We start from the raw sequence: 23,252 nt of genomic DNA, 5'->3' as shown, positions 1-23,252 counted from the left end.
CCCAGCGCCTCAAGCGGTGCCGCCGCGCGGCCGTTAACGGCACCCGTCAGCCGTTACCGGCTTCCCTCAGCCGTTACACCCCCCCCGCCGCGTCAAACGGCGAAGGGGAGAGATAGAGGAAGCAAATCCATCCTGCCCAGCGCGCCCCTCCTCCGGCCGTGGTAAGCACCCGCTCAGCGCCCCTTGTTACACACCAACGCTTAATCCTTCCACAAAAAAACCCCAAATAAACCCGAAACCAGCCTTCTGGGCCTCCATCCCACCAATTCTGAGGAAAACCTCACCCCCGCGTTGTAAGCACTAGGTCTGTCTGGCGTTTTAACCGATCGTGGGAATCCTCTTTCACAGCAGCAAAGGGGGAGCAGCAGGATGAGGGACCTGATGTGAGATGGTGGTGGGCTCCCCCCCAAAAACCCACCAAACACTTCCACACATTCATTTTGGTAAAACTGTTAAAAGACAGACTGGTGTTGGCACTCGTTTGTGAATCGCTACATAATTTAGTGCTGAAACCATGCTAATTAGGGTGGTGAGGCACTGGAACAGGTTGCCCAGAGAAGCTGTGGCTGCCCCATCCCTGGAGGGGTTCAAGGCCAGGCTGGATGGGGCTTTGAGCAACCTGGTCTGGTGGGAGGTGTCCCTGCCCACGGCAGGGGGGTTGGAACTCGATGAGCTTTAAGGTTCCTTCCAACCCAAACCATTCTGTGATTCTAATCACACTAATTGCAACAGCCTAAAAAACCTGACTCTGCAGTTTTAGTTTTTCTGTAAAAACGCCCTTCTAACATTTTTTCTTAAACAACTTAGTGGAGTTACCTTTCACACCACCTACATTCACCCAAAACTAAAGCACAGATCTCCATCAATGATTAATTCTCTCTCAATCAAAATATACACCCAAATAAGAGATTTATTGGTTGCAGTAGTTATGCTTACTTTACATATAAAATAGGAATTCAAATATTTTTCCATCATCATGTTTTGGTATTAAACATCTCAATAATTCAAACAGTATTTTTTTTAAACTGCATAATACGGGATGACAAATCTCCAAGGTGAGATACTCTCACCCACGTAATGATTTATAAAATGCATTTGTAGATCATTGCCGTAGTGAAAATACGCTTGGGGCATTCATTTATGAATAATACATTTTACGATTTTTTTTTCTTAAGGCAGAATGGATGATTTTAGAGTAAGTATTTTATTTGGTACCGTGAGTGTCTTGACTCAATCGAGTTGCAAACTCTACTAGCGTTCTTGTGGGGCGCCCTGCCATGCCTTTCCGAAGATAGGGCACCTCGTCTTTGTTGGACATCACCCCAGCTATATCCAAGTGAGCCCAGTGAGGGGCAGTGACAAATTCCTTCAGGAATGCAGCAGCTGTGCACGCTCCTCCAGCTCTGTGGGAAGCAGAAAAAATTGTATTGTTTCTAAAGCAACACCAACAGCACAAACAAATACAATGAACAAACATACATTAAACAAATACACTGGAAGAAAGGGGCACGTGAAGGATATTGGTACATCTCACCTGCTGTACTTTCCAATGTTACTCAGATCTGCAAGTGGAGAGTCTGTTACTTGTTTGGTGTAATGCTCAAAAAGAGGCATTCTCCAAACTCTGTCTCCTGTCACAATGCTAGCCTGAAAAACAAACAGTGACACTGTTGGCAAATTTTTCTTTTTCTCTTTTTTTTTTTTAACTGCATTTATAAGCCCCGATATTGTGCATGCTTATTTTTGTTTAGCTTTGATCAGTCTAAAAATCTTCAGAACAATATGAGGTACTTGGAAACACATTGCAAAACAAAACAGTGAATCCTGCTTTTTAGGTACTTTAGTGTTAGTCAAGAGGCAAAATCTAAAGACTGCTTTTTTTTTTCTTCCCCCCAATCTTTTTTTTCTGACAACGCAAATCCTTCCCTTCAGAGACTTCCTTTAACCATCACAATTCAGTCACTCATGAGACCTTTCTGAATTTGTGTCAGTGTTGTTAAGCACAATTAATTATATTTTTAACTACTGTCAGTAGTCCAGAGCTTATACTTATGCATTATCAGAGTTATCAGAACATGCAGATCCTTGAGATGATGTGCATGCAGTTTCCTGAACTTTAATGAAGAGCTACTAATTAAGTAAAAATTAATTTTTTTTGTTCAATTAAATCCAGTACTAACAATTCCTACAAAATTTCAAAATGTAGTAACTTTTAGGTATGCATAAAGACTTTCAGTAATGTGCTAACTTTTCAATAAGGACAGCTATTATTAAATCACCATCATAATTCAATAATAATGCAGATCCTACCTCATAAAGGTGAGTCCAAAGCCACGATGAGTTTGTGAACACTCCAGTCGCAGCAGACCCCAGTGCAACATCCATGGCACCTACAGAAACACACTTTCAAGGTCACACAGCAAAGGCAAACCTGAATTACTCCTCTGCATCCTCACAGAACTCCTCACAGGACTTCCCATTCTTAATTCCCACTATCAGTAATGTCTAAAAAGTCTGCAAAACCTAAAGATTTTAGTACACTTGCATTTTTAAAAGTTTAAACGTTAAAACATTTATATAATCCCATAGGACAAGAATTCATAAAAATTACATTCTGTATCTCACGAAACTAGATTTTCTGATTTCAGCCTGTTTCTTAGCAATATTTCTAATATAATGTATTCAGTAATAACAGTGTCTTCTCAAAAGACTGGAGAAGGCTGAGGGGAAATCTGATCAACACCTATAAATAATTAAAGGACTGGTGTCAGGAGGATGGGGCCAGTCTTTTTTCAGTGGTGCCCAGTGACAGGACAAGAGGTAACGGGCACAAACTTGAATATAAGAAGTTCCATCTAAACATGAGGAGGAACTTTACTTTGAGGGTGTCAGAGCCCTGGAACAGGCTGCCCAGAGAGGTGGTGGAGTCTCCGTCTCTGGAGACATTCAAAACCTTTCTGGACATGGTCCTGGGCAACCTGCTCTGGGCAGACCTGCTTTGGCAGGGGGGTTGGACTAGATCTCCAGAGGTCCCTTCCAACCCTGTATCATTCTGTGATTCTGTGCAGAAACATCAAAGTCTGTGTGGGTTTTCCTGCTCTTCTTAGTTCCAGCTCGGCTGGACCAGCCCAACTTCATCTGCATTACTAAGCAGGTACCCTGCACACCAACACCCTCCCCAGACCTGGAGACACAGTGCAGTTGTTAGAGCATAAACTGTACTAGCTGCTGTCCTACAACATGGAATATCATCTCAATTGCTTTCAAATTCAGGTTGGCTTCATATACAAACTGCAACTAATCCACAGCCCAATTAATGAGAGTAGCAAACAACTGACCTGCAAAATGAGCTGGGAAGGGAGACTGCTTACCTGTTAACGTTGCAGCATTCACAATAGCCCTTGCATTAAAGTCGTGGGCATAACAGAGAGCATCAGCTAACAGCAGTCTTCCTTCTGCATCCGTGTTATCTACCTTCAGGTGCAAAATTAGTAAAAATAAAGATTAACTCCTGAAAACACCCCTTTCACTGACATTTCTTACATATTATCTTAAGTAGCTGTCAGATTGTCAATGTTCTGTTACAGCCCCTAGGAATTTCAGGTAAACAAAATTATTCAAAATAAACTAAAAGAAAAAAGTTAGTATTGATATATTTATAAAATAAAAGCATATCTGTAGCTGAGGTCAAATTATCTTTCAGCCTTATCTGCGTGCTGGGCCTCTGTGCTGCTGGCTCCTCAGAAGAGCCTGGAGAGGTGCCTCAGTGGACCACATGGAGCTGGTCACCATTCCCAGCAAAGGCCCAGGAATCCCAGGGGCTGCTTCTCAGCAAGAGCAGAGATCATAGAATTATAGACTGGTTAGAGCTGGAAGGGACCTCAAAGATCATCCAGTTCCAATCCCCTGCCATGGGCAGGGACACTTCCTACCAGACCAGGTTGCTCAAAGCCCCATCCAGCCTGGCCTTGAACCCCTCCAGGGATGGGGCAGCCACAGCTTCTCTGGGCAACCTGTTCCAGCGTCTCACCACCCTCACAGGAGAGAATTTCTTGCTAGTATCTAATCTAAATCTCCCCTCTTTCAATTTAGAACCATCACCCCTCATCCTACATTCCCTGATAAAGAGTCCCTCCCCATCTCTCCCGTAGCCCCCTTTAGGTACTGGAAGGCCATTATAAGGTCTCCCTGGAGCCTTCTCTTCTCCAGGGCTGAACAACCCCAACTCTCTCAGCCTGCCCATGGAAACCTCAAAGACCTAGAGGATACTACAAAGCAGATGCACATGTAAAAACAGTTCCTTGTTAGAGTGCTCTCTCTTTGGATCTTGAAACTTCTTCCCTCTAAAAAAAATAAATAATCAGTACCCCCTTCACTTCTTTCTGCTTTCAGGGAAAATTAATGATGAATTCTGCAAGATTAATTACATGATGTGCTCTGAGCTACTAGCACTTTCTTGCAAATTTCTCCTTGGTGGGTGAATACGTGCTCTGTCTTTTCCCCTCAAAGCAGAGGGTGGCTGAACTCAGTCTTGGGAGAAGAACCTCAAGGAACTGGAAGGTTCAGCAAGTCAAGGGTGGCGGAACCACAGAAATCCAGACTGAAATATTGATTAAGCCATCTACTTCTGCAGGAGATCAGCCATCTATAGCACAATGACTTCCAATCCCATTTAATCTATTAGATGAAAATGGAACAGTTTGGATTAAATATGAAATACGTATTTTGGGTAATGATTTGGCAAGCTCCTTTGAACCAACAGCCCCTATGACTCAGAGTTCTGATTGTACAGAGCAGCTTGGCAGGGTAAAGACCTTGGTGATGTGAGGAGGAAACTAATACTCTTATGTCTTACTCCAGACAGCAGGGGAGTGTCCTGAAGGGTTTGCTGGAAGCGATTGGTATGTTCTTCATTCAGACTGAGAACCTGTATTTATGAGCACTGTAACAACCTCTTGCGTTAAAACAAGATTTTCTAGCATCTTCAGTAAATGACCATACATTCTGGCATTTCTTTGCAATTTATAAAATGGGTCTAGTCTCTTCAATCTATATTTATATTTGGAAGAATCCTATTATAGCAATTTTCTAATTAACAACAGGCTTTTTATATTTTTAAAAACAGTACATTTGCATTGCTTATCTTTTTCAAGGGTCTTTTTTAAACATATACTCTGACTGCAGTCACATAATTTGGTTGATTAAACCACTTCACTGAAAGTATTTAAAAATCCAAGTTTCACATTACATACCTGTATTGTTTTTCCATTCTTGGCTCTAACTACATCCCCAGGCTTGTTTGCCTTTCCACTGGGCATATTTTCACAGAGGGGTGCCAGACCTCAGAGAGAAAAAAGAAAAGTGCATTACTAGTTTCTTTCTCAGAAAAGATGTAGAAAAAAAAATCCCACTTAGAAAAAAACCAAATAACTCCTTAAGTACTATTCTCACTTTGAATTTATGCTCAAAATCCAGATTTCCCTGGTTACTGAAAGACACACACTCCAGTTTTCAATCAGGGAAATTCCTCTGCACATTGCACCACCACATTCTCTCACCCGCACCATTTTACCACTAGAATTTACTTCTACTTTATGCCCAGACAAGTGAGATCAGAGGATCAACAAATATGTGGAAGACATAAGATGGTATAAGTCACACGTAAAAGTATTTCTTTCTGAAATTAAAAACTTCTCAAATTAACATTCTGAGCCATTCAAGCTCTGCTCATTGTAAATAAACATTGTTTAATGTCAAGAGGGGTCCACGGACTCGCTGTTTAACTTCAACCATAAGAAAAGCAAATAGAGGTGAGCGAAGAGGCTCAGCATCCAAACTCCAAGCATGAATGGGATAATGGGATGAAAGGCATTCCACCATTCCTAGGAAAAACCTGCTCCTGGCACAAGGAATAAGCAAATTATGGGCCACCACTTTTCAGTGGAATTATGCACGCAGACTTTTGCTCCACTGATTCAGCCTTTAAGTGAGCAATGTGGTGAGGATGTGTGTTTCGCTGCCCTCTACTGGTTGAAGCATAAAAGCAACCAAAATATTAATTTCCTGAAAACCAAGGTTCTCAAACATAAAACTTATCTTAGAACAGATTCCATGCCATCAGCAACTCGTTTTGCCACACGTCCTGAGTCAGCTCCTTTAATTTTAGCTGTGCAACATTTTTGCAGAAAAATATAAGAATTGCTCATGCTTAAAAATGCTATCAGCAGACTGGGGATTTTTTGTTTATTTTAGATTTCTACTGAGATATTCACCTAAGGAAACAAGAGCTGATCCCTCTTCCTGTTCAGCTGTGGCAAACACTCATGGAGGTCACTTAGCTAACTCTTTTTAATTTTTAATTGCTTTTGCAGATATCAAGTCTTTCTCATAATGAAGGATCAGAACTTCTGAAAAAAAATTCTCAAAAAAAAGTTTTTCAGCAATCAGTTTTCTCACTTAAGTTCTAAAAATGATGCCTCCAAAATTTTAATTCAGTCTTGAAATATTTATTTAAGCAAAGATAATAATTTGATAAGTAAAAATGGAAGAGAAGCTGAGACAAATAAGTCTGCTAAAGTCCATGGCATTTCTATAAGACTCTTACCAGCGCTGATAGTAGAAAATGTCTTTGTCAAAAAGAAATCTTGTAAGATGAAGATTTTTGGATTCTCACACAAACATACTTACCAATTATGTTAAGAGGCAGATTTAAGGCTGCTGCTGTCACAATGGCTGAACAGATAGTCGCTGCCCCTCCCATGTCTGCTCTCATCGCATCCATACCCGAGGATGGCTTCAGGGAAATGCCACCACTGGAACAAACAGCACAAGTGTCATCCAACACTAAGACTTTGAACTTGCATACATTGATAGTACTCTGTCCATTGGTATGTTTTAGCACCAAGTATCAGTTCCTGCAACACCCTAAGAAGCACACTGACACTGAAACCACGTATCTGGGTTTTCATTTCAGATAAAAAACGCCCCTGAATTATTTCCTCATAATTAGGATGCCATAAAAATCCAGGTAATCTGCAGCAGACTGACTCAATGGTCTTCATAATAGCAAAAGCGCAGAAAACAAGAGCAAAATAGCACACTTGGTAAAATCAGCATATGGAAGGGGAACAGAATGCTAAATTCTTCAGTTGTTATGTGACATGAAAAGCAGTTATAAGGGACTGCTGCAAGAATGAACCATTTTCTCTTTCCTTCAGCACAATCTAGCTGTCCAGTGACAGTCTGCAATTCAGACCATGTAAATTCTTCACCCAGAGGTTTGCTCAGGCCAGAAAAATTAAAACCAGCAAGTTCTTTGGGTTCCCCCTCTCTCCCACCCCTAAATTTCCGTTTTCACTTTATGAGATAAGGGAATATCAATTCCTACTTTGTCCAACCACTCAAGCTTGTCTTCTCCCCAGAAAAGGCAGCAGAGTCTACTAGATAGGGCAAGTTCACTGGAATGGCACTGAAAGATATGCTGAGCAAAGAAAAAGCATCTCCCCGTTGAACATGAATAGCAGGAAGGCATTTTGCCCCCTTTAGTCATTAAAATATTAGATACGTACCTGTCAAATGTAACTCCTTTTCCTACAAACACCAACGGGGAGTCATTTGTGTTAGCACCACCTGAATAGTGAATCTCCAGGAAGATGGGAGGTTCAGCTGAACCCTTAGCTACGCTCAGGAATGCTCCCATCTGTTGTGTTGCTATCCAAGACTCTGGTCTGTAATAGAAATTTATTTTTTTAGTGAATCTCCAGGAAGATGGGAGGTTCAGCCGAACCCTTAGCTACGCTCAGGAAGGCTCCCATCTGTTGTGTTGCTATCCAGGACTCCGGTCTGGAATAGAAATATATTTTTTTACATTGGACACTTTGACTAAAGTGATTTATTTTGTTTGTTTGTTCAGAGATCACAATTCTTGAAGGCTTATACACAAACTATTAATTCCATTTTAGTTAGTTTGGAAACAGTTATTTAAATCCAACTGCTATTACTTTTTTTTTGTGAAGCAGAAAAACTGCCTCAGTGTTGCTGCTTGGTTTTTGGTTTGCCTTGTTTAAAAAAAAAACCATCCATGAAACGAACGAAGCAACCAGTCTACACTTCCCACATAAGAAACATTAAAGTTTAACTTGCCCACCAGGCTGTAGTATCTGAAGGCATAAGGAGTAACAATATCACAGGAGGTTACAGTTTAGCTCTCTGCCATGGAGATGGTTAACTATAAGCAAAGTTGATTTCCTTCAATCCTTTGCTTTTCAACAAAACAGCCTCCAACGTTTGCACAGCCAGTCAGCCCACTGCCACTGAAGAGCAGTAACTACAAGCACCGAGGCAAGAAGCACAAGCTTTCATTCAACTGAAAGGGCTTTTACAATTAAAAAAAGCCCCAACAACAACAGCAATAAACAGAGGATGTTTAATTACCACATCCAATCAAAAAAGCAAAGTTATGTATAAAATCCACTTGGGGAAAAAAAACCCAGAAGGTATTAGAAAGAGGGTACCCAGTATTTGCCCTCTATTCACTGAGTCTTCATCAGGCTTCCTCTTTCACAGCGCATGTGTCAATTAAGCAGTAATTGACTGTACAACTAACTGACAGTTAATCACTTTACTGTGTCACAGTATCTTGCTTACTCCGCAAACTGGAAGCTCGCCTTTAATACCAAGAGCAATTTGCAGTCTGGGCACCTTTTTGCCAAACACTTCCCCTGCTTCTGCCATGAGAAGCAGCAGATTGAAAACGAGAGCACGCTGCACATCTGCAGACTTTATCCTATAGAGGAATCATTTCATTGGAATTTACCTTATATGGACCTTCACGTTGCTGAAACTTCTGAGCTTCTGTTCAATATGTTCGGCAAATTTGATTGGAGTTATATGATTAGCTGGAGCCTCCATAAGATACCGAGCGAGGTTCTGACCCTCAGCATAGGTAACACCTTTTTGCCAGGCTTCACTTCCCGCACTAAACAACACCATACAATAATCAGGATCATAAACATTTGGAAAAGTAAGATGTTGTCAGCATCCATCTGTTCTCTCCTGTTTGAAAATGCAATCTCATTAATTTGGGGCAATTAAGAATGTCATAGTAGTCTTCCTAGGAGGGATTTAGTATGAAATCCAAGGTGCATCTAGTCTGGTAGCTCATCTCTGGGTCTAGTCAGTGCCAAACGCTTCACAGAAAGCTAGAAGAATCCTAGAGCTGACAAATGTAAAATTATCTGTCTGATACATTAGGTCTTCTCCTAATCCTTACTAGTCAGAGATTGGCTTTAAATCCTTAAGCACAAGGTTTAATACCCCTTCCAAAGTTTGTAATCGCATTAATTGTAACAGCTCTGAAAGTTTTTATTTACCATATAAAGCCTCTAGTTCTGTTTTCACTTTACTGAAATATGATTATGTGATAAGAGTGGCATTTAGATCTTTCACAGTGCACTCAAGGCATTTCACTAACGAATGTCAGAGCAAATATTAGCAGAGCTGCCTGCATAGGGAATGGAGACATCTTCCTGATTACTTTGCAACACCAGTACAAAACCTTTCATTTTACTGAGACAGAACCGAAAGACTTATTTACTTTAAAAGATAACACAAAGCAGAGCATTAAGCTGGATTCTGCCTCTCAGAAAAGCTAACACAGTGAAGAAGGAACCCAGAAGGAATAGAGAAACATTGCCTGGATATGAAGGAATGGAATTAAGACAAATCTTCACTGACACTGAAACTGGCAAGGAGTGGGAAAGGTACCAAGAGGACCTTAACACGTAAATCATTAGCAAAAGGAAGGTCAGGAATAATGCTGCCCCTTGCTAAATCAGGTGGACAATCTAGTGAACACTGAGAAGACTAAAGTTAACACCTGCTTTGCATCAGTCTTAATAATTACTAAGGTCTGTTTCCATATGCCACAAACAATTCTTTGTGCTTGGTAAGAGAGTTTGGGGAAGAAAGGTACTACCCATGGAAGAGGAAGATAGACTCAGGACTGCCTAAGAAAGCTGGAGAGACACAAGTCCTTGGTAGCAGGCAGGATGTACCCAAGAGCTGGCTGGCAGCATTGCAAGCCTGGTCTCTCTGTTTGAAAGGTCACAGTAACTCATCGTGGTCCTCAATGATTGGAAAAGGATGAAAAGGATTGAAAATCCCCATCTTTAAAAATAGCAAGGAGGATATAGGGAACTACAAGCCAGTTATCCTAAACTAATCCCCTAAAATTTTAAGGAGAAAGTTATCTTGAAAGTCATTTCCAGGTACATGAAGGATAAGGTGGTCACTAGAAATAGTCACTATTAATTTATTTGGGACAAATCGTGCCTGACCCACTTGACTGACTTTTATGATGAGAGGGTTGGCACAGGAAATTCAAAGGAGTAGGAGGAGTTAAGAGGGACATGGCTGCTAGCCCTGGTCTTTCAGTTTTGTGTTTTTCTCATGCAGAAGCATGCACAGAGTTTTATAAACAAACAGAGAAATAAATAGGCAAGCTTTCCTTTTGCCATCACCTTCCATGAAGCTGAGGAGTAACTACAGGTTTCTTCTTTTGCTTGAGCTCATTATATTCATGCAATCCAAGGACAGCACCTTCTGCAGCTGCTTGAGCATCTCCACAGGGGTCTACTTCAATGCAAGGGATCTCCAGATCCTGGAGCTGCCTACAGCCAACTGGAAAACACACAACAGAACTAACAGGCTGAGTATTGCACAGAACAGCAAAACTGGTGTCTGAGGCCATCAATATGACATTTCAAAGAAAAAATAATTTTAACTCAAGATATCTGAGTTCATAAGTAAATCAATTAAAAAGATCATGCAGTAGAATAATTAAAAATGCAGCAGAATAATTATAAATGTACTGACAAGTTTTGACTAAAAATATCACTTGATGAATTGTAATGATTAAGACATTTCACAAGAATAAAAAGGAAAGTCCACAGTTGTTCTCATTCCTTTAAGCTCGCTCTGTATCAAGAAAAGCTTTACCATTCTGGAGCGCTACAGATTATGACTATCTACAGGTATCTGAAATTTGCTGTCATTTTGGTTTTTGCTAAGAATATATGACTGCTTTTGTCTTCCAAATGAGTTTCTACACACTTTTATAAACAAACAAACAAAAATTCCATAAATTCTATTTTGTACCCAAATAATTTAACAGTGTTTTGTCAGCTGGTGAGACAACACAGGCTAGCACTTTGGACACTCAGCTGTCACATGTGTGTGACAGGCCTCTAGTCTCAGATTATAAACGCTTTCTATTCTTGTTTTCTACAAACTCAGATGCAGCAGTCATCCTTGATTAAGACAGAGGCCTCCTCTGCCTATGACAGATAATGTACTGAATCATATTACAGATGATGTGAAAGATACCAGTTCATAACACAAGTATCTCAGTAACGAAGTAGCAAAAGTAAATATATGTGCATACTTAAGTAGAGCATGAGCATAAAGTGACTCGGTGATGCTCTCAGGCTTCAAAGTAGTAGTAATTAAACGAGTGCCTTTTCAATATCACACTGTTTAGGGAAGTTATTTGATATAAAGAACTGCAGTTACCTGCCGGCAGATTGATTTACACTCTCTGTGACTCTTTCCTCCCTAAGCAAAAGCTTACATGAGTATCAGTGACAAGTAAATGCATGTACCAAACCATGCTGTAGGTTTTGCATTTCAAAACAAAATCATATCTAGACTCACTCTTCAAAAGTGGAACATGCTGCTCCGCTGCAATAGTTTTACAGAGAAAATGCTTAAGAAAATTTAAAAATAGTTAACCTGCAACAGCTGCACGAATATTTTCTTTGCCTTCGTTCCAGTTTTCTTGGTCATTTATTCCAGCATTCTTCTTACCCAAGCCAACTACAACCACACTCGGGAAGTCCTAGATGAAGCCAACACACAAATGGATTCACTTTCCTCATTGTTACAGAGTTGCTAAAAAGATTTTACTTTCCAAATCAAATCAAGCACAGCATTAACATACATTCAGGACTTCAATACTCTCTCTGCATTACGCACATTTCTGTGTTGAGCCACTGTCTTGCACTCCCAATCATTTGCCACAGGCCCCAATCATTTGCCACAGGCGTGCAACCAGTTGTTCTGTTTTCCAGGCAATAATTAATGAAGTGTACTGCAGATAGGGCTTTATGCTAAAACACACAGCAAACTTGGTACTTCTCAGGGCAAGCCTAAGAGTCCTTTGAAAGCAGATCCAGCTTTCCAGCTGCAACAAAAGCCAGAACTGAGCTGGAAAAGTATAACCTTTTTTGGCACAGTTCGTGGAAATAAAAATCACTTCAAAGGCTGGGGCTGAGCTGAGCTGGCAGGATTTGCCAGGTACCACACCGAAGCTGTGCAGAGAGACGTGCACAGCTCCAGAACTCAGGAAAGCAACATAGCCCAGCAAACTAAATGCTTGCCTTGAAAGCTGCAAGAAGACAAAAAGGAAAAAATAACGAAGATTTTAAGAATGAAGGCAAATTTGTATAAAAGTCTAGGTTATATACGTGAACAGATTTCCCTCTGAAGACAAATGAAGGTAATCTCAGGCTTTCCTTTCCATCACAGATAGCTGCTCTGTCAGATCCTAACAATTGGCTTCCAAACTGCTACACCATAGTAAAGTCTTTTCGTCAAGTTTCTGAAACTAGTGTTAGCTTTCCAGAAGATCAGTCATTCCAGTTGGTGATTTTTTTGGTTATCATTATTTTACATGCTCAGAAGAGTGCAAAAGGCCAAATTCTTCTGCCTTCTCTTGCAGAAATTCGCTGCTCACTTCAGAGGCCATGCTGTATGCACAACTGGGATAATGGGACCTTCAGCGGATTCAACTTCTGTTCAATCTCTGAAAACCCTTCTACTGAGCGCAGTGTCACTTGTCTGGGGTCTTCGGGAAGGAATTTATACATGGTAAGCAACACTCCCTACAATCCGTTTTATTTTAAATCATTTAAATAGCCCAAGTGTAAGATCCAGTTACTTATACTGGGACACCTAGTGTAGTATTACATATTACATGTCTAGCCTCTACCTACTGCTCCAGAAAGGCACAATCGTACTGTATTTGCCAGCTTTGTGTAGGTGCATTAAATGTATTGGGGCTTCTCAAACGGCACCAAAAGCCTAACTTTAAGCAGACAAATCCCCATCTCATACCCTTGGGATACATCTTGTCTGTGCATATAGAGGTCTTCTGGGAAGACCTTATAATGGCCTTACAGTCCCTAAAGGGGGCCTACAGGAAAGATAGGGAGGGATTCTATCAGGGAGTGGAACAATTGGATAAGGGGTAATGGTTTTAAACTGAAAGAGGGGAGATTTAGATTAAATACTAAAAAGAAATTATTTCCTGTGAGGGTGGTGAGACACTGGAACAGGTTGCCCAGAGAAGCTGTGGCTGCCCCATCCCTGGAGGGGTTCAAGGCCAGGCTGGATGGGGCTTGGAGCAACCTGGTCTGGTGGGAGGTGTCCCTGCCCATGGCAGGGGGATTGGAACTTGATGATCTTTAAGGTCCCTTCCAACCCAAACCATTCTATGGTTCTAAGCCACCCCTGAAGAACAGCCCGATGTCCTATTTTCAGAGGTTTCCAACACTTAACTTTAAAACCTCTGATTAAAGCCTATGATGGGACTACCTTGTGTTAGAACTGTCACATCTGGAAGATCTTTGCACATATTGGTACGCACTTGTGCACTCACTCCTCCTGAGCAGAGAAGGCACAGTAGAAATCTGGTCCAAAACTGCTGTGCTCCAGCTCATTCAATAAGCAGTTGTTCAGAGCACACCACCTTCGGAGCAGACTTGTTTACATCTTCCCAATTGGCAGTGCAGGATTGTGCAAAAGCCATGCAAACACAGGGAGTGCACAACAGCAGGTTTCAGCAAAAACCACATCTTTTGTTGAGAGGGGCAAGAGGGGGGAAAAAAAGAGCAGAGTATTTATAAAAGCACGGCAGTGAACTCAGCTAAAAATAAGACATAAAGGCAAATGTCAACATGCACACCAAAAGTCAAAAGTTCCTACCTGATGCAAACCATAGAAGACGCGTGTTTTGCCTTTCTTCAAAGGTGGGCCACATCTAGGGACACAAAAAGATTCTTTCAATTAAAAAAGTCTTTGTTGGTGATCACGGTACTACACTCACTCCACAACCACATGGTGCTCCTCAACACTGTCCTGGGACACTTGGCTCAGTGCTCATTCACAGAGGACAGCCCCCATCAATGTTCTGCATCTGCTTCCCCAGAACTCCCAGAGGGGCTCCCCTCCAAACTGCTTGGTCTGATAAAAGCAAATACCAGCCTGAGAAGCGGTACAAACACTATTAATGATAAAAACCCATCATTTTTCTTGGTGTTTGTAGGGAATTTAATCAATTTCATGAGTTTATCACAGACTTACAGGGACAGAAGCTCTCTCAGCTTTCCAGACACAAGTCTATCGAAAGCATCTCCTGCACTGGTGAACTGGGCAACACCTTCATCCTTTTCACTTGAGTAGATTCCCAGAACGAGGCCCTAAAAAAAATAAAAAAATATGTGCATTAATATAAACAACATGAAATTTAGGGGCCTGTCTGAAAGGCAGCAAGCTGCTCAAAGCATAGCTACTGCTGTATGTATTCATCTCAGTTCATGGATGCTTCTAATGTGAGAGAGTTTGGTAAACCAGGATAAATTACTACAACTACTATTAAGTGTGAAAAAGAAAGGAGATACAGCATACCTAAAGTTATCATCATTTTGCCTAACGTGTAGAGTTAAGAAACTCTTTCTATTTGTAGTTTTAAGTAGAAAAGAGCTTTTTTTTCCCCTCCTTTTCCCTCAAAGGCAGCTCTCCTTCCTCCCGGGGAGCCCCGCGGCTCCCGCCTGCCCGCTCAGCCAGGTGCGGGGCTGGGAAGCGGCTCTGCCCCGACAGGGACCTTCTCCCGGGCCCGGTCCCACCCAGCGCCGCCGCTCTGCGAGCTGAAGCCCCGGGATGGCCCTCGGGGCTCCGGAGCCGGGGGTCCGGCACGCTCGGCCGTGAGCTGCCGAGCGGGAGGGAGGGAGGGACGGATGGAGGGACACCGGAGGGACACCTGAGGGACACCCCGGGGCCGCCGCCACCCCCTCCCGCCTCGATTCACCCCGAGCAAACGCGGCCGCGAAGGGGCCCCCTCCTCACCTTCCCGCTCGCCCCGCGGCTGTAGCCCCGCGGCGAGGGCCCCTGGGCCGAGCAGCCGCAGGCCCGGGGCAGGTCCCGGCTGAGGCAGCGGGCAGCCGCCCTCCAGGCCGGCGGCAGCAGCATGGCGAGCGGGCGGCCGGCGGCGCGGAGATGGCCTCATCCACCGGCGCCGGCGGGGCGGAGCGCGGGGCGGGACCTAGGAACGGCTCACAACCGGCCCAGGGGTGGTGCTTGGCCGTCGGGTTGTGCACGAGTCGAGGAACCGGGGGTGACTGTGTTTCACAAGGGGTTTTTCCCCTCCTGTGGAACGCTCTCGATAAGTATCCGATGGGACAGCTTCTCTCATGGGCTCGTCACAGACGTTAAAGAACCGGTCCTGGTATCCACACACCGCACTTGGTTTGCACAGTGAAGATTAAAATGTAAATGGCTCTTGAAAAAATAATCAAAGCTTTATTCCAAAGACAACAAATTTACGTTATTTCCCATGTAGGATGTGGTTTACTTGTATAGTATCACCACAACTATCTAGGAACAGTTGATAAGTTCTAAGTAAAAGCAGTAACAGTCGCAGAGTGACATTAAAAATAAAATAAAATATGGTAAGTGAAAATAAAGATGAATGACTGTGGTTATCGTTTTATCGGGAGAATTCACACCAAAATACTGGGATATCAGTGTAACATCAGAAGGAGATTAACGCTTCTCTAGCAAAAGCACTGCATGGAAAAGAACTCTTTGGAGTTTGCTGACATTTATTGTACCGGTATGGAAAGCCAGAGTTTCAGTTGCACTGAATATACACTGGATGTTAATGTCAAATGGTTCAGATTTTTGGGGGTTTGGTTTGCCCCTCTCCCCCAAAATGTGAAAAAAAAAATAGTGTTCCTAAAAAAACCAGTGGCTATCACTGTCTTGAAGAATACAGATTATTAGGGCCTGTTACAGAAGCACCCTCACAAATTTCTGCTTCACTCTTAATGCTGCTAATGCACTGCGGGTTGAGTTTGGCTAATAACATTTCCCCTGAAACTAAGCCACTGACTGCCGAATGTCTGCTGGTCTTGCGGCACTTGGGCTGAAAATGATGTAAATAGCTTTAATTTCTTACCTCACACAGAGCTTGCACATGCACTGCTCAAGCGTTCAGTGACCACAGTGATTTGAGTCCGCTCTGTGAATTAAGAGTACTTTGAATAGAGTTTTACAACAGCAAAACTGATTTTAGAAGAATACCAAAGGAAAGTAGAATTTACTCCATAAAACATCTGTTTTCATTGATCTTTAGATGAAAACAAAGTAAAAAGAGCATGGAAAATAAGTATTTGGGCCAAAGGTATTAAACTCGTATGCTTAAGCCAAGTTATAAATCCTTATTAAACATGTTAAACATCAGCTTATTCTAGTAACTTTCTTTCCTGAGTGGTCTGCACACTTCAGAGACAAAACTAGTAATTTGTCAACATAAAATATGGTTTTAGACACTTCCAAAAAGACTTGACCCTTACAGTACTATTTCTGTAATGAAGTCTTTCCAATTAAAAATTAAGGAATTTTTGTATTTCCTGACACATTCTTAAAACACTTTGAATTCCTTTTCTAAAAAAGTTACTATGCTTTTCAAAGAGCTTTTCACAGGAATAGAGTTACACAACCTCGTGCTCTGATGAAGAGTAACTGACCGCAAAATAATTAATTTTGATGATAACTTTGTTTATTCAAAGACATTCTTCAGTTATGTATAGGTTCTATTGCTAATAGGTTACTATATTTTCACTATAGTAGTCAAATTCTAAAAATGGCATGCTTAATGGCATATTATTTTCTCTGAAATATTCACTACCTCTGACCCAAGAACTGGCTGTCAAAATTGTCAAAATTATGGTACTTCCTAACACAGTAACTTTTCCATCCATTAACCATTTTTGTTCATTTTAATACTGTTTCATCATACATCACTTTTACTTGATTTCAGGTAGGCATAAGTATTGACACGGTTCTAAAACAATTTATCTGTCAGGTTATTATTTTCCAGGTTTTCTAAAATCACTATTACTTAGATTCTGTTTACTTCCAGAAGCTGCAATGAAACCATCATCTTGCAGCTAATAATTTTTTCATAGTCTACTGTTATCCCATAAACTTTACTTTTCTCACTTTATGGGTTTGATGATTCCTGTTTTAAAAACATTTCACTCATACTTAGCCAGTGCTTCCCCTTAACTTTAGCCTCACAGATGATGACATTTTCTTTTTCAATGCAGTATAACATCATCAAACATATCTCATACGGCCCTCTCAACATTTTCCAGATAATTCTGTGAAGGTGATTGGCAAATGTCCATTCTTTCTGCTTTTAAGTAACCCTATATTATCAAAGATTTGTGAAACACTTATTTTCTTTCTAAACAAAAAAGACACTTGGTTTCAGTGAAATTGTATGTTACCTTAGTTTTCTAAAAGATCTCAAAATGCAAATTTTCTAAAAACCGCGAGCAGCATGTGTTCACTGCAGATATCGGGCAGCTTTGAGAATAATGATATTTGTAGCATTTGTTTTTCCCCCTTTCCCACACATTTTAATTGCTGGTATTGTAGACTGACCTTAAAAAATAATGCAGATTTTCACAAGTGACATCTTTACTCATATTTGTACCAAAATCTTCCACCCAAATCAAAAGCTGAAGAGCCAAGAAGCTGTTTCCATCAAGACAATTCACTTGACCAAAGTAGTTTTATGTAGATTTATTAGTACATGATATCTTCTGCTGTAACATTTGCTTCTTCTGGTTTAGTCTTAATTTTAGGGAAATTAATCCCACTAATGGCTATTAGCAGCAAATTTACTGCATGTGTTGTGGCACTTGCCACACAAAGCCAAAAACAGTCTTCAAACCGTTCTTCTAAGATAACAAATAGAAAAATTTCCCGAAAATTGGCAATTCTTTCTGTGAGGTGATGAAGTTTCACAGCAGCCATGAAGCTGGTGACTGCGAGTACTACAAATCCACCTGCAACAAAATGAAAGAAGTATTCACCGTTGTTGTCAAAACACGACAGACCTTTTGGTTGTGCTTCAGAAAGGCTTATTGAACACAACAGTGAGCATTATAATGAGTAGGGATAGACTTAGGCCTGGCTTAAACACCTTCTAAATGCTTAGTCTTTATGGTATGGCCAAACATTGTATCAGCATTTGTAATAAAGTCTTTTTATTGGTGATGAGGAGCCTCAAGACTGGCAATCACAGCTCCCATAAAAAGTAGGCTAGACACAATAAGCTGAGATGCCACCTGACAGTTTTGTTTTGATGGATGATAACTCACCGCTAAATTCATTTTATTGACAAGTATTTAAGTCAATGAGATATGTAGTCAGGCAAAAGAAGGAACTTCTAATGTTTTGTATGAATGTGATTAGTGAAAAATAGTGGTAAATAATTTTACCTGCAAGGAAGTTCCAAAGGCATACTCCTGCTGGACCTTTAATAGCCCGGTAAGGAACTTTTATTGTGTTAAGAATGCAGAATCCAAAACTGACCAGAGAAAAGAAAATGGCCACACAGAGGAACATTATAATCATCACATGCAGACCTGTGTTCAGCTTTTTCACCATGTGTGGGAAAACTGTCAAGAAAAAAAAAAAAATCATCTATTCAGTGTGTATTTTCTCCTTGACAACAGTAAACATCACACTGTGCTGGGGCTACAAACTTACATTATACTTAAGCAAAACTACTTTTTACAGAGGTGATCAATTCAGGTAGTTACACGCATCTTAGTTAATGAGGCTTTATTTGTCACTACATCAGACAAACCAGGGATTGGTTTGCAGGAACAATCCTTCACACAGGGACTGGGAATAAAGATTCAGGCTTAAATCCTGTTTTATTTATCTAGTTGTGTTAATGTCTTTATCTCTGCTGCTTTATCATCTGCTGCACTCTTTTCTCTCTCTTTTTCACCACTGCTCTCCATCCCAAACTCTGCTTTTTGAGCTTCCAATTCCTGTCCCATGCTCTTAATCTCATCCCTTTGAAGTCTGATAGCCCCAGTTTCCTTGTGCAGCCCCTTGCTGTCTAAAATAGTATCACTCCTTTCTGTGTTTATTTTCTCATGTTCTTCTTCTTTCTTTCTCTTCCTCTCTTTACTACTGGCTCCAGTGAGATCTACTCTGATTTCCCACTGCCTAATCCCACAGGTTTCCACTTTCAGATTCCATTCTTGGTTTCTCATTAGTTGAGATGCTCTTTAATGCTCTTCTGGGTTATCTGTCAAGGTTTCAGTTACATCTTTAGGAAGCTTGTCAAGTATTGCAGTTGGGTGGGCTTTAGATGAAGCTCTCACATATTTTCCTAAAGGTGTGAGCTCTTCCTCAGCAGCCTGTAAGTTGCCTGCCTCTAAAGATCGGTAACTATCTTGGTTTTGTCTTCACAGAGAGAGTTACTTCATTGAAGGACCAACTGGCCAGCAGCAGGGAAGTGTGGAGCACCCGAGTAATCAGTTTATTCCGCAGCCCTTTGATAACAGAATCAGAGGAAATACGAGTAGGAACTGTAGGTGACACGCTGACTGGCAGCACAGAGAGAAGCTGATCAAGAAGAACCCTAAAATACAAGCTGATCAAGAAGAGCCCTTCAGGTAGCGTAGCACTGCACACTCATACATGTAAAAACTAACTGCCTAATTACTAAGGAGTTACTAAAAAGAAGGTATGTTACACTATAAACAAATAAATGGATGGCTTCCTATGCTGCATAACTGAAAAAAAACCCCAAACAAGCCACATAAAAAGTAGGCAGCAATAACTGGTAGATGTCACAGTGAGTATCAGGCATACACTTTGGTCATCGTGACATGACAGAATTCTAGTAAATTATATAGAAAACTTTATACTGTACAAATTCCATACAAAAATTTATGATTCAATAATTCTGCCCTTTCAGTAGGTCATTCCAGGGTTGTAGCTGGGTCTGGTACGGATGGGAGCTACAGAAGAGACTCCAAAAACAGGAAGAAAGGAGGGAAGTAAATAAGAGTCAGAAGTATATATGAGAAAAGGGAAGCCCGAAACTAGGTTGCTTTCTTAACTGGCTAAATGGCAGGGCTCAAAGGGCTGTAGTGAGTGGGGTTATATCTGGCTGGTGACTAGACACCAGTGGTGTTTCCTCAGGGTTCAATTCTAGGGCCGGTTCTGTTTAATACATTTTTCAATGATCTGGATGCAGGAGTTGAATGCACCATTAGCAAGTTTGCTGACAATGCCAAACTGGGAGGTACCTTTGTCTCTCCTGAAGGACAAGATGCCTCGGAGAGGGTTCTAGGTAGATTGCAGATCCTTTCCAACTTGAAGTAGTCTACTCTAGTCTTAAAATAAGCAGCAGTGTAACAACAAGGCACACAGAAATAGGTTTCATACAAACCAGCAGAGTTTTTAGGGTGGTTGGAAGGACTCTCTTGCCTCTTTTCTGAGGCTCTCAGCCAAGTCCCAAAGACCAATCTTATACCTTAAAGCAGACTTTAGTATTCTGTAAATGGTTAAATAGTAGGGAATGTTCTTTTAGAGAAGAAATGTAGCTATTTTACTAACCATCCTAAATCGTTTCAAGGACTTCATAAGGTAAGAAAGGATGTATGTGGCCTTGAGAACATGGTGGCCTAAGACAAGGATGCAATAAATATAGACATTGTCTGACAAACAGGTGGGAGCGGGAAGATCATTAGTGTTAATGATCAATTAAGCAGTTAGAATGTTTTGCCAGCATGAAAAGTAAGCCAAAGGACAGATGAAGAAGATTAAGATTGAGGGAGAAACGACGGAGAAACGACCTAAAGAAAATCCTTTAAGTTGAATTAAATACAGTTATGAGAGTTTCTACATTTTTTAAGAGTTTGGCAATTTTTTTTCTCCGAAGTTACCAGAAAAAGAGGTAAAAGTTTCTTCAACATGTTAATAAAGTTAAGAGTATCTGCTGTGGCAGCCATCTGCATTGGGACAGCTAGAGAAATACAGAAATGTGAGCAGCTAAATACATCTCTGTTTCTTAAAGGATACAAACAAATGGAGAGGCATTCAACTGAGAAGGACAGAGGCACAGAGAGATTGCGGAGCAACACTTGGCAGAGGAAAGAGTCAGTCAAGGGGAAAGTATGATTTACAGAGTCATCTCCAAATAACTCTCACTACTTTCACGAGACTAAAAGGAAACAGTCTATCTTGCCCTAGGCATTTCTTTTTTTCTTCCCATTTTGATTCCATGACTGCAGAATATAACTGGAAGAAAAAAGCTAGCCTGAAATGGGAGAGCTTTTACATTCACATTCACATCCCAAACCATAAAGACCACAAGTCAGCCACAAATATAAATTAAGTAATAACGATTTGCATTCTCTAGGTTCTGTAAACAAAAAGAATAGAGTGCATTTAAAGCCGAACTAGACATTAGACTAAAGATTCAACCAAAATTGTACTTACTTGTGAATTTGGAACGCCGCCCGCCCAACCCACACTGCCGTATTTTCCCGCCCCGAAAGAGTCCGTAGTAAATGTCTCCAATGAACTTGACCAGCTCCGGATCCGTGGCGTTGACCAAATCAGCTCCTGTTTTGCAAAGGATCTTTCCAGTCACCCACTTCGGGGTCCCCATCGCAACAACGATCAAGAGAAACGACACAAAACTCACTAGAGCAGCCAAGGCAAACAATGTCTTTTTAAAACAGCCAGGCATCCTCCTGGTTTCAGGGAATCATCTCCAAGGCCTCTCGGCAGCACTCAGGCACGTTTCCTTGTTTTCCTCATGCTCCGAAATCCACAAACAAACAGCAGGCGTTTCACAACACATCTCACTGTATTTTGAAGCTGCAGAAATTAATCTCTACGCTTAAAAACCAAGCCCCAAAACCGTGTTTTGCTGCGACAACATCCTGAAACGGTTGTGAGTAACAGCCTCATCGCGCTGTAACACAGCGATGCTCCTTTCTGCAGAAAGTAATCCTATAGCTGCTGCCTGGCTAATGTTTCGGCGGAGCTTTAATTGTCCTGCTCAAATGACATCAAGTTCTTCACCGTCACCTCGCGGGAAGAAAGCGAGGCGCAGAATCCGGTTTTTTAGATAACTAAAAAGGGGGATAAACAGCCGCGTGGAAGGGACAAAGCATTAAAAAACACAATAATTTGGATTCTGCAGGCGCCTCGGCTGCTTCCTCCGGGCGCCCGCGCCCGCCCGGCCTCTCGCTGGTGTCACCGCCGAAGCCGCGGGGCCGCCCGCCTCGGCCGCTGCCCCCTTCCTCTCCAAGGCTGTTCACTGAGGCACAGAACCCCTTTTTCAGGACGCCATTATGTCTCGTACGAATCTCCCGCATTTACACCGGGGTGAAGGCTGCCCCTCACCGCCCGGGGCCAGCCGCGCGGACCGCAGCGAGCGGCGCCATTGAAGAAGGCTGCCCCTCACCGCCCGGGGCCAGCCCCACGGACCGCAGCGAGCGGCGCCATTGAGGCTACAGGTGCGACCCGGGAGCGCTACAGGAAACCGGCCGTAATTGCCTGCGCTTCTACGGTTACTGCTACCCAAAACCTGCAGGCACCTTTATAACCACTAATTAATTAATCCTGGCAGTATCCCCGGCGACCCAGGTAACACAGTCCGCCACCGGAGATCGTGTGTGTGTGTGGGGGTGGTGACCGGCTTTCGGTCCGAACCAGGCGCGGGGAGCCCACGGGTGGGGGATTTCCTGAGGTAAAACTGCCCCTGCGGCACCCCCTGAGCCTTCGGGGGGCAGGTTGGGGCTGGGCCGAGGTACCGGGGCTCCCCCTCCTCCGGCACGGCCCCCTAGGCCGGGCGCCACCGCCCCTCGCCCGCCCCCCGCATGCGCAGGCGGGGCCGGCCGGGCGGCCAGAGCGGAGCTCGATCCAGAGCCGGGCGGGCGGGCAGCGAGCATGGCCGCGGCGGGCAGGGTGCTGGTGTACGGGGGCAGAGGGGCGCTGGGGTCCCAGTGCGTGCGGTACTTCAAGTCCAAGAACTGGGTAAGCGGCGGGCCGGGGGGTGGCGGCGAGGCGGGGGGGCGGCCCCG

At 42.4% G+C, this 23,252-nt stretch overlaps 3 protein-coding genes across 3 annotated transcripts in view; 1 reads left to right on the top strand and 2 right to left on the bottom strand.

Moving 5' to 3' along the window:
* Window positions 1-892: 892 nt before the first annotated feature.
* LAP3 (leucine aminopeptidase 3) lies at window positions 893-15,345 on the bottom strand. Its single transcript, XM_014937092.1, has 13 exons — window positions 15,184-15,345; window positions 14,422-14,537; window positions 14,044-14,098; window positions 11,791-11,896; window positions 10,521-10,680; window positions 8,816-8,977; window positions 7,569-7,727; window positions 6,688-6,812; window positions 5,253-5,341; window positions 3,372-3,474; window positions 2,311-2,390; window positions 1,535-1,647; window positions 893-1,403 (listed from the first exon to the last, which is right to left on the bottom strand). The coding sequence occupies exons 1-13, from the start codon at window positions 15,304-15,306 to the stop codon at window positions 1,205-1,207; spliced, it is 1,590 nt and encodes a 529-aa protein (XP_014792578.1). The 5' UTR covers window positions 15,307-15,345; the 3' UTR covers window positions 893-1,204.
* A 1,616-nt stretch (window positions 15,346-16,961) lies between these two features.
* On the bottom strand, window positions 16,962-22,508 carry CLRN2 (clarin 2). The gene is made up of 3 exons (XM_014937091.1): window positions 21,658-22,508; window positions 18,630-18,809; window positions 16,962-18,194 (listed from the first exon to the last, which is right to left on the bottom strand). Exons 1-3 carry the CDS (start codon window positions 21,908-21,910, stop codon window positions 17,932-17,934), a joined length of 696 nt encoding a protein of 231 aa, XP_014792577.1. The 5' UTR covers window positions 21,911-22,508; the 3' UTR covers window positions 16,962-17,931.
* Window positions 22,509-23,094: 586 nt separating this feature from the next.
* Window positions 23,095-23,252, top strand: part of QDPR (quinoid dihydropteridine reductase) — an 11,452-nt gene continuing 11,294 nt past the window's right edge. The window contains exon 1 of the mRNA XM_014937090.1: window positions 23,095-23,205. Within this exon, the coding sequence (XP_014792576.1) occupies window positions 23,119-23,205 (87 nt within the window). The 5' untranslated portion in view covers window positions 23,095-23,118. The remainder of the gene's footprint in view (window positions 23,206-23,252) is intronic.

The sequence above is a fragment of the Calidris pugnax genome, unplaced genomic scaffold (genome assembly GCF_001431845.1).
Source record: "Calidris pugnax isolate Ruff unplaced genomic scaffold, ASM143184v1 scaffold49, whole genome shotgun sequence".
NCBI lineage: Eukaryota > Metazoa > Chordata > Aves > Charadriiformes > Scolopacidae > Calidris > Calidris pugnax.
This window is presented reverse-complemented; position numbering and strand designations above follow the sequence as displayed.

Bases quoted from the DNA above. Each gene is read 5' to 3' on its own strand.
- LAP3 (XM_014937092.1), bottom strand. From the start codon at position 15,306: ATGCTGCTGCCGCCGGCCTGGAGGGCGGCTGCCCGCTGCCTCAGCCGG. The intron at 14,099-14,421 runs GTAAGTCTGTGA...TTGTGTCCCTAG, and splicing joins CTGAGAGAGCTTCTGTCCCT to ATGTGGCCCACCTTTGAAGA. The intron at 5,342-6,687 runs GTAAGTATGTTT...TTTCTCTCTGAG, and splicing joins TCTGCCTCTTAACATAATTG to GTCTGGCACCCCTCTGTGAA.
- CLRN2 (XM_014937091.1), bottom strand. From the start codon at position 21,910: ATGCCTGGCTGTTTTAAAAAGACATTGTTTGCCTTGGCTGCTCTAGTG. The intron at 18,810-21,657 runs GTAAGTACAATT...TTTTCTTGACAG, and splicing joins GCGGCGTTCCAAATTCACAA to TTTTCCCACACATGGTGAAA. The intron at 18,195-18,629 runs GTAAAATTATTT...ATTTTGTTGCAG, and splicing joins CCTTTGGAACTTCCTTGCAG to GTGGATTTGTAGTACTCGCA.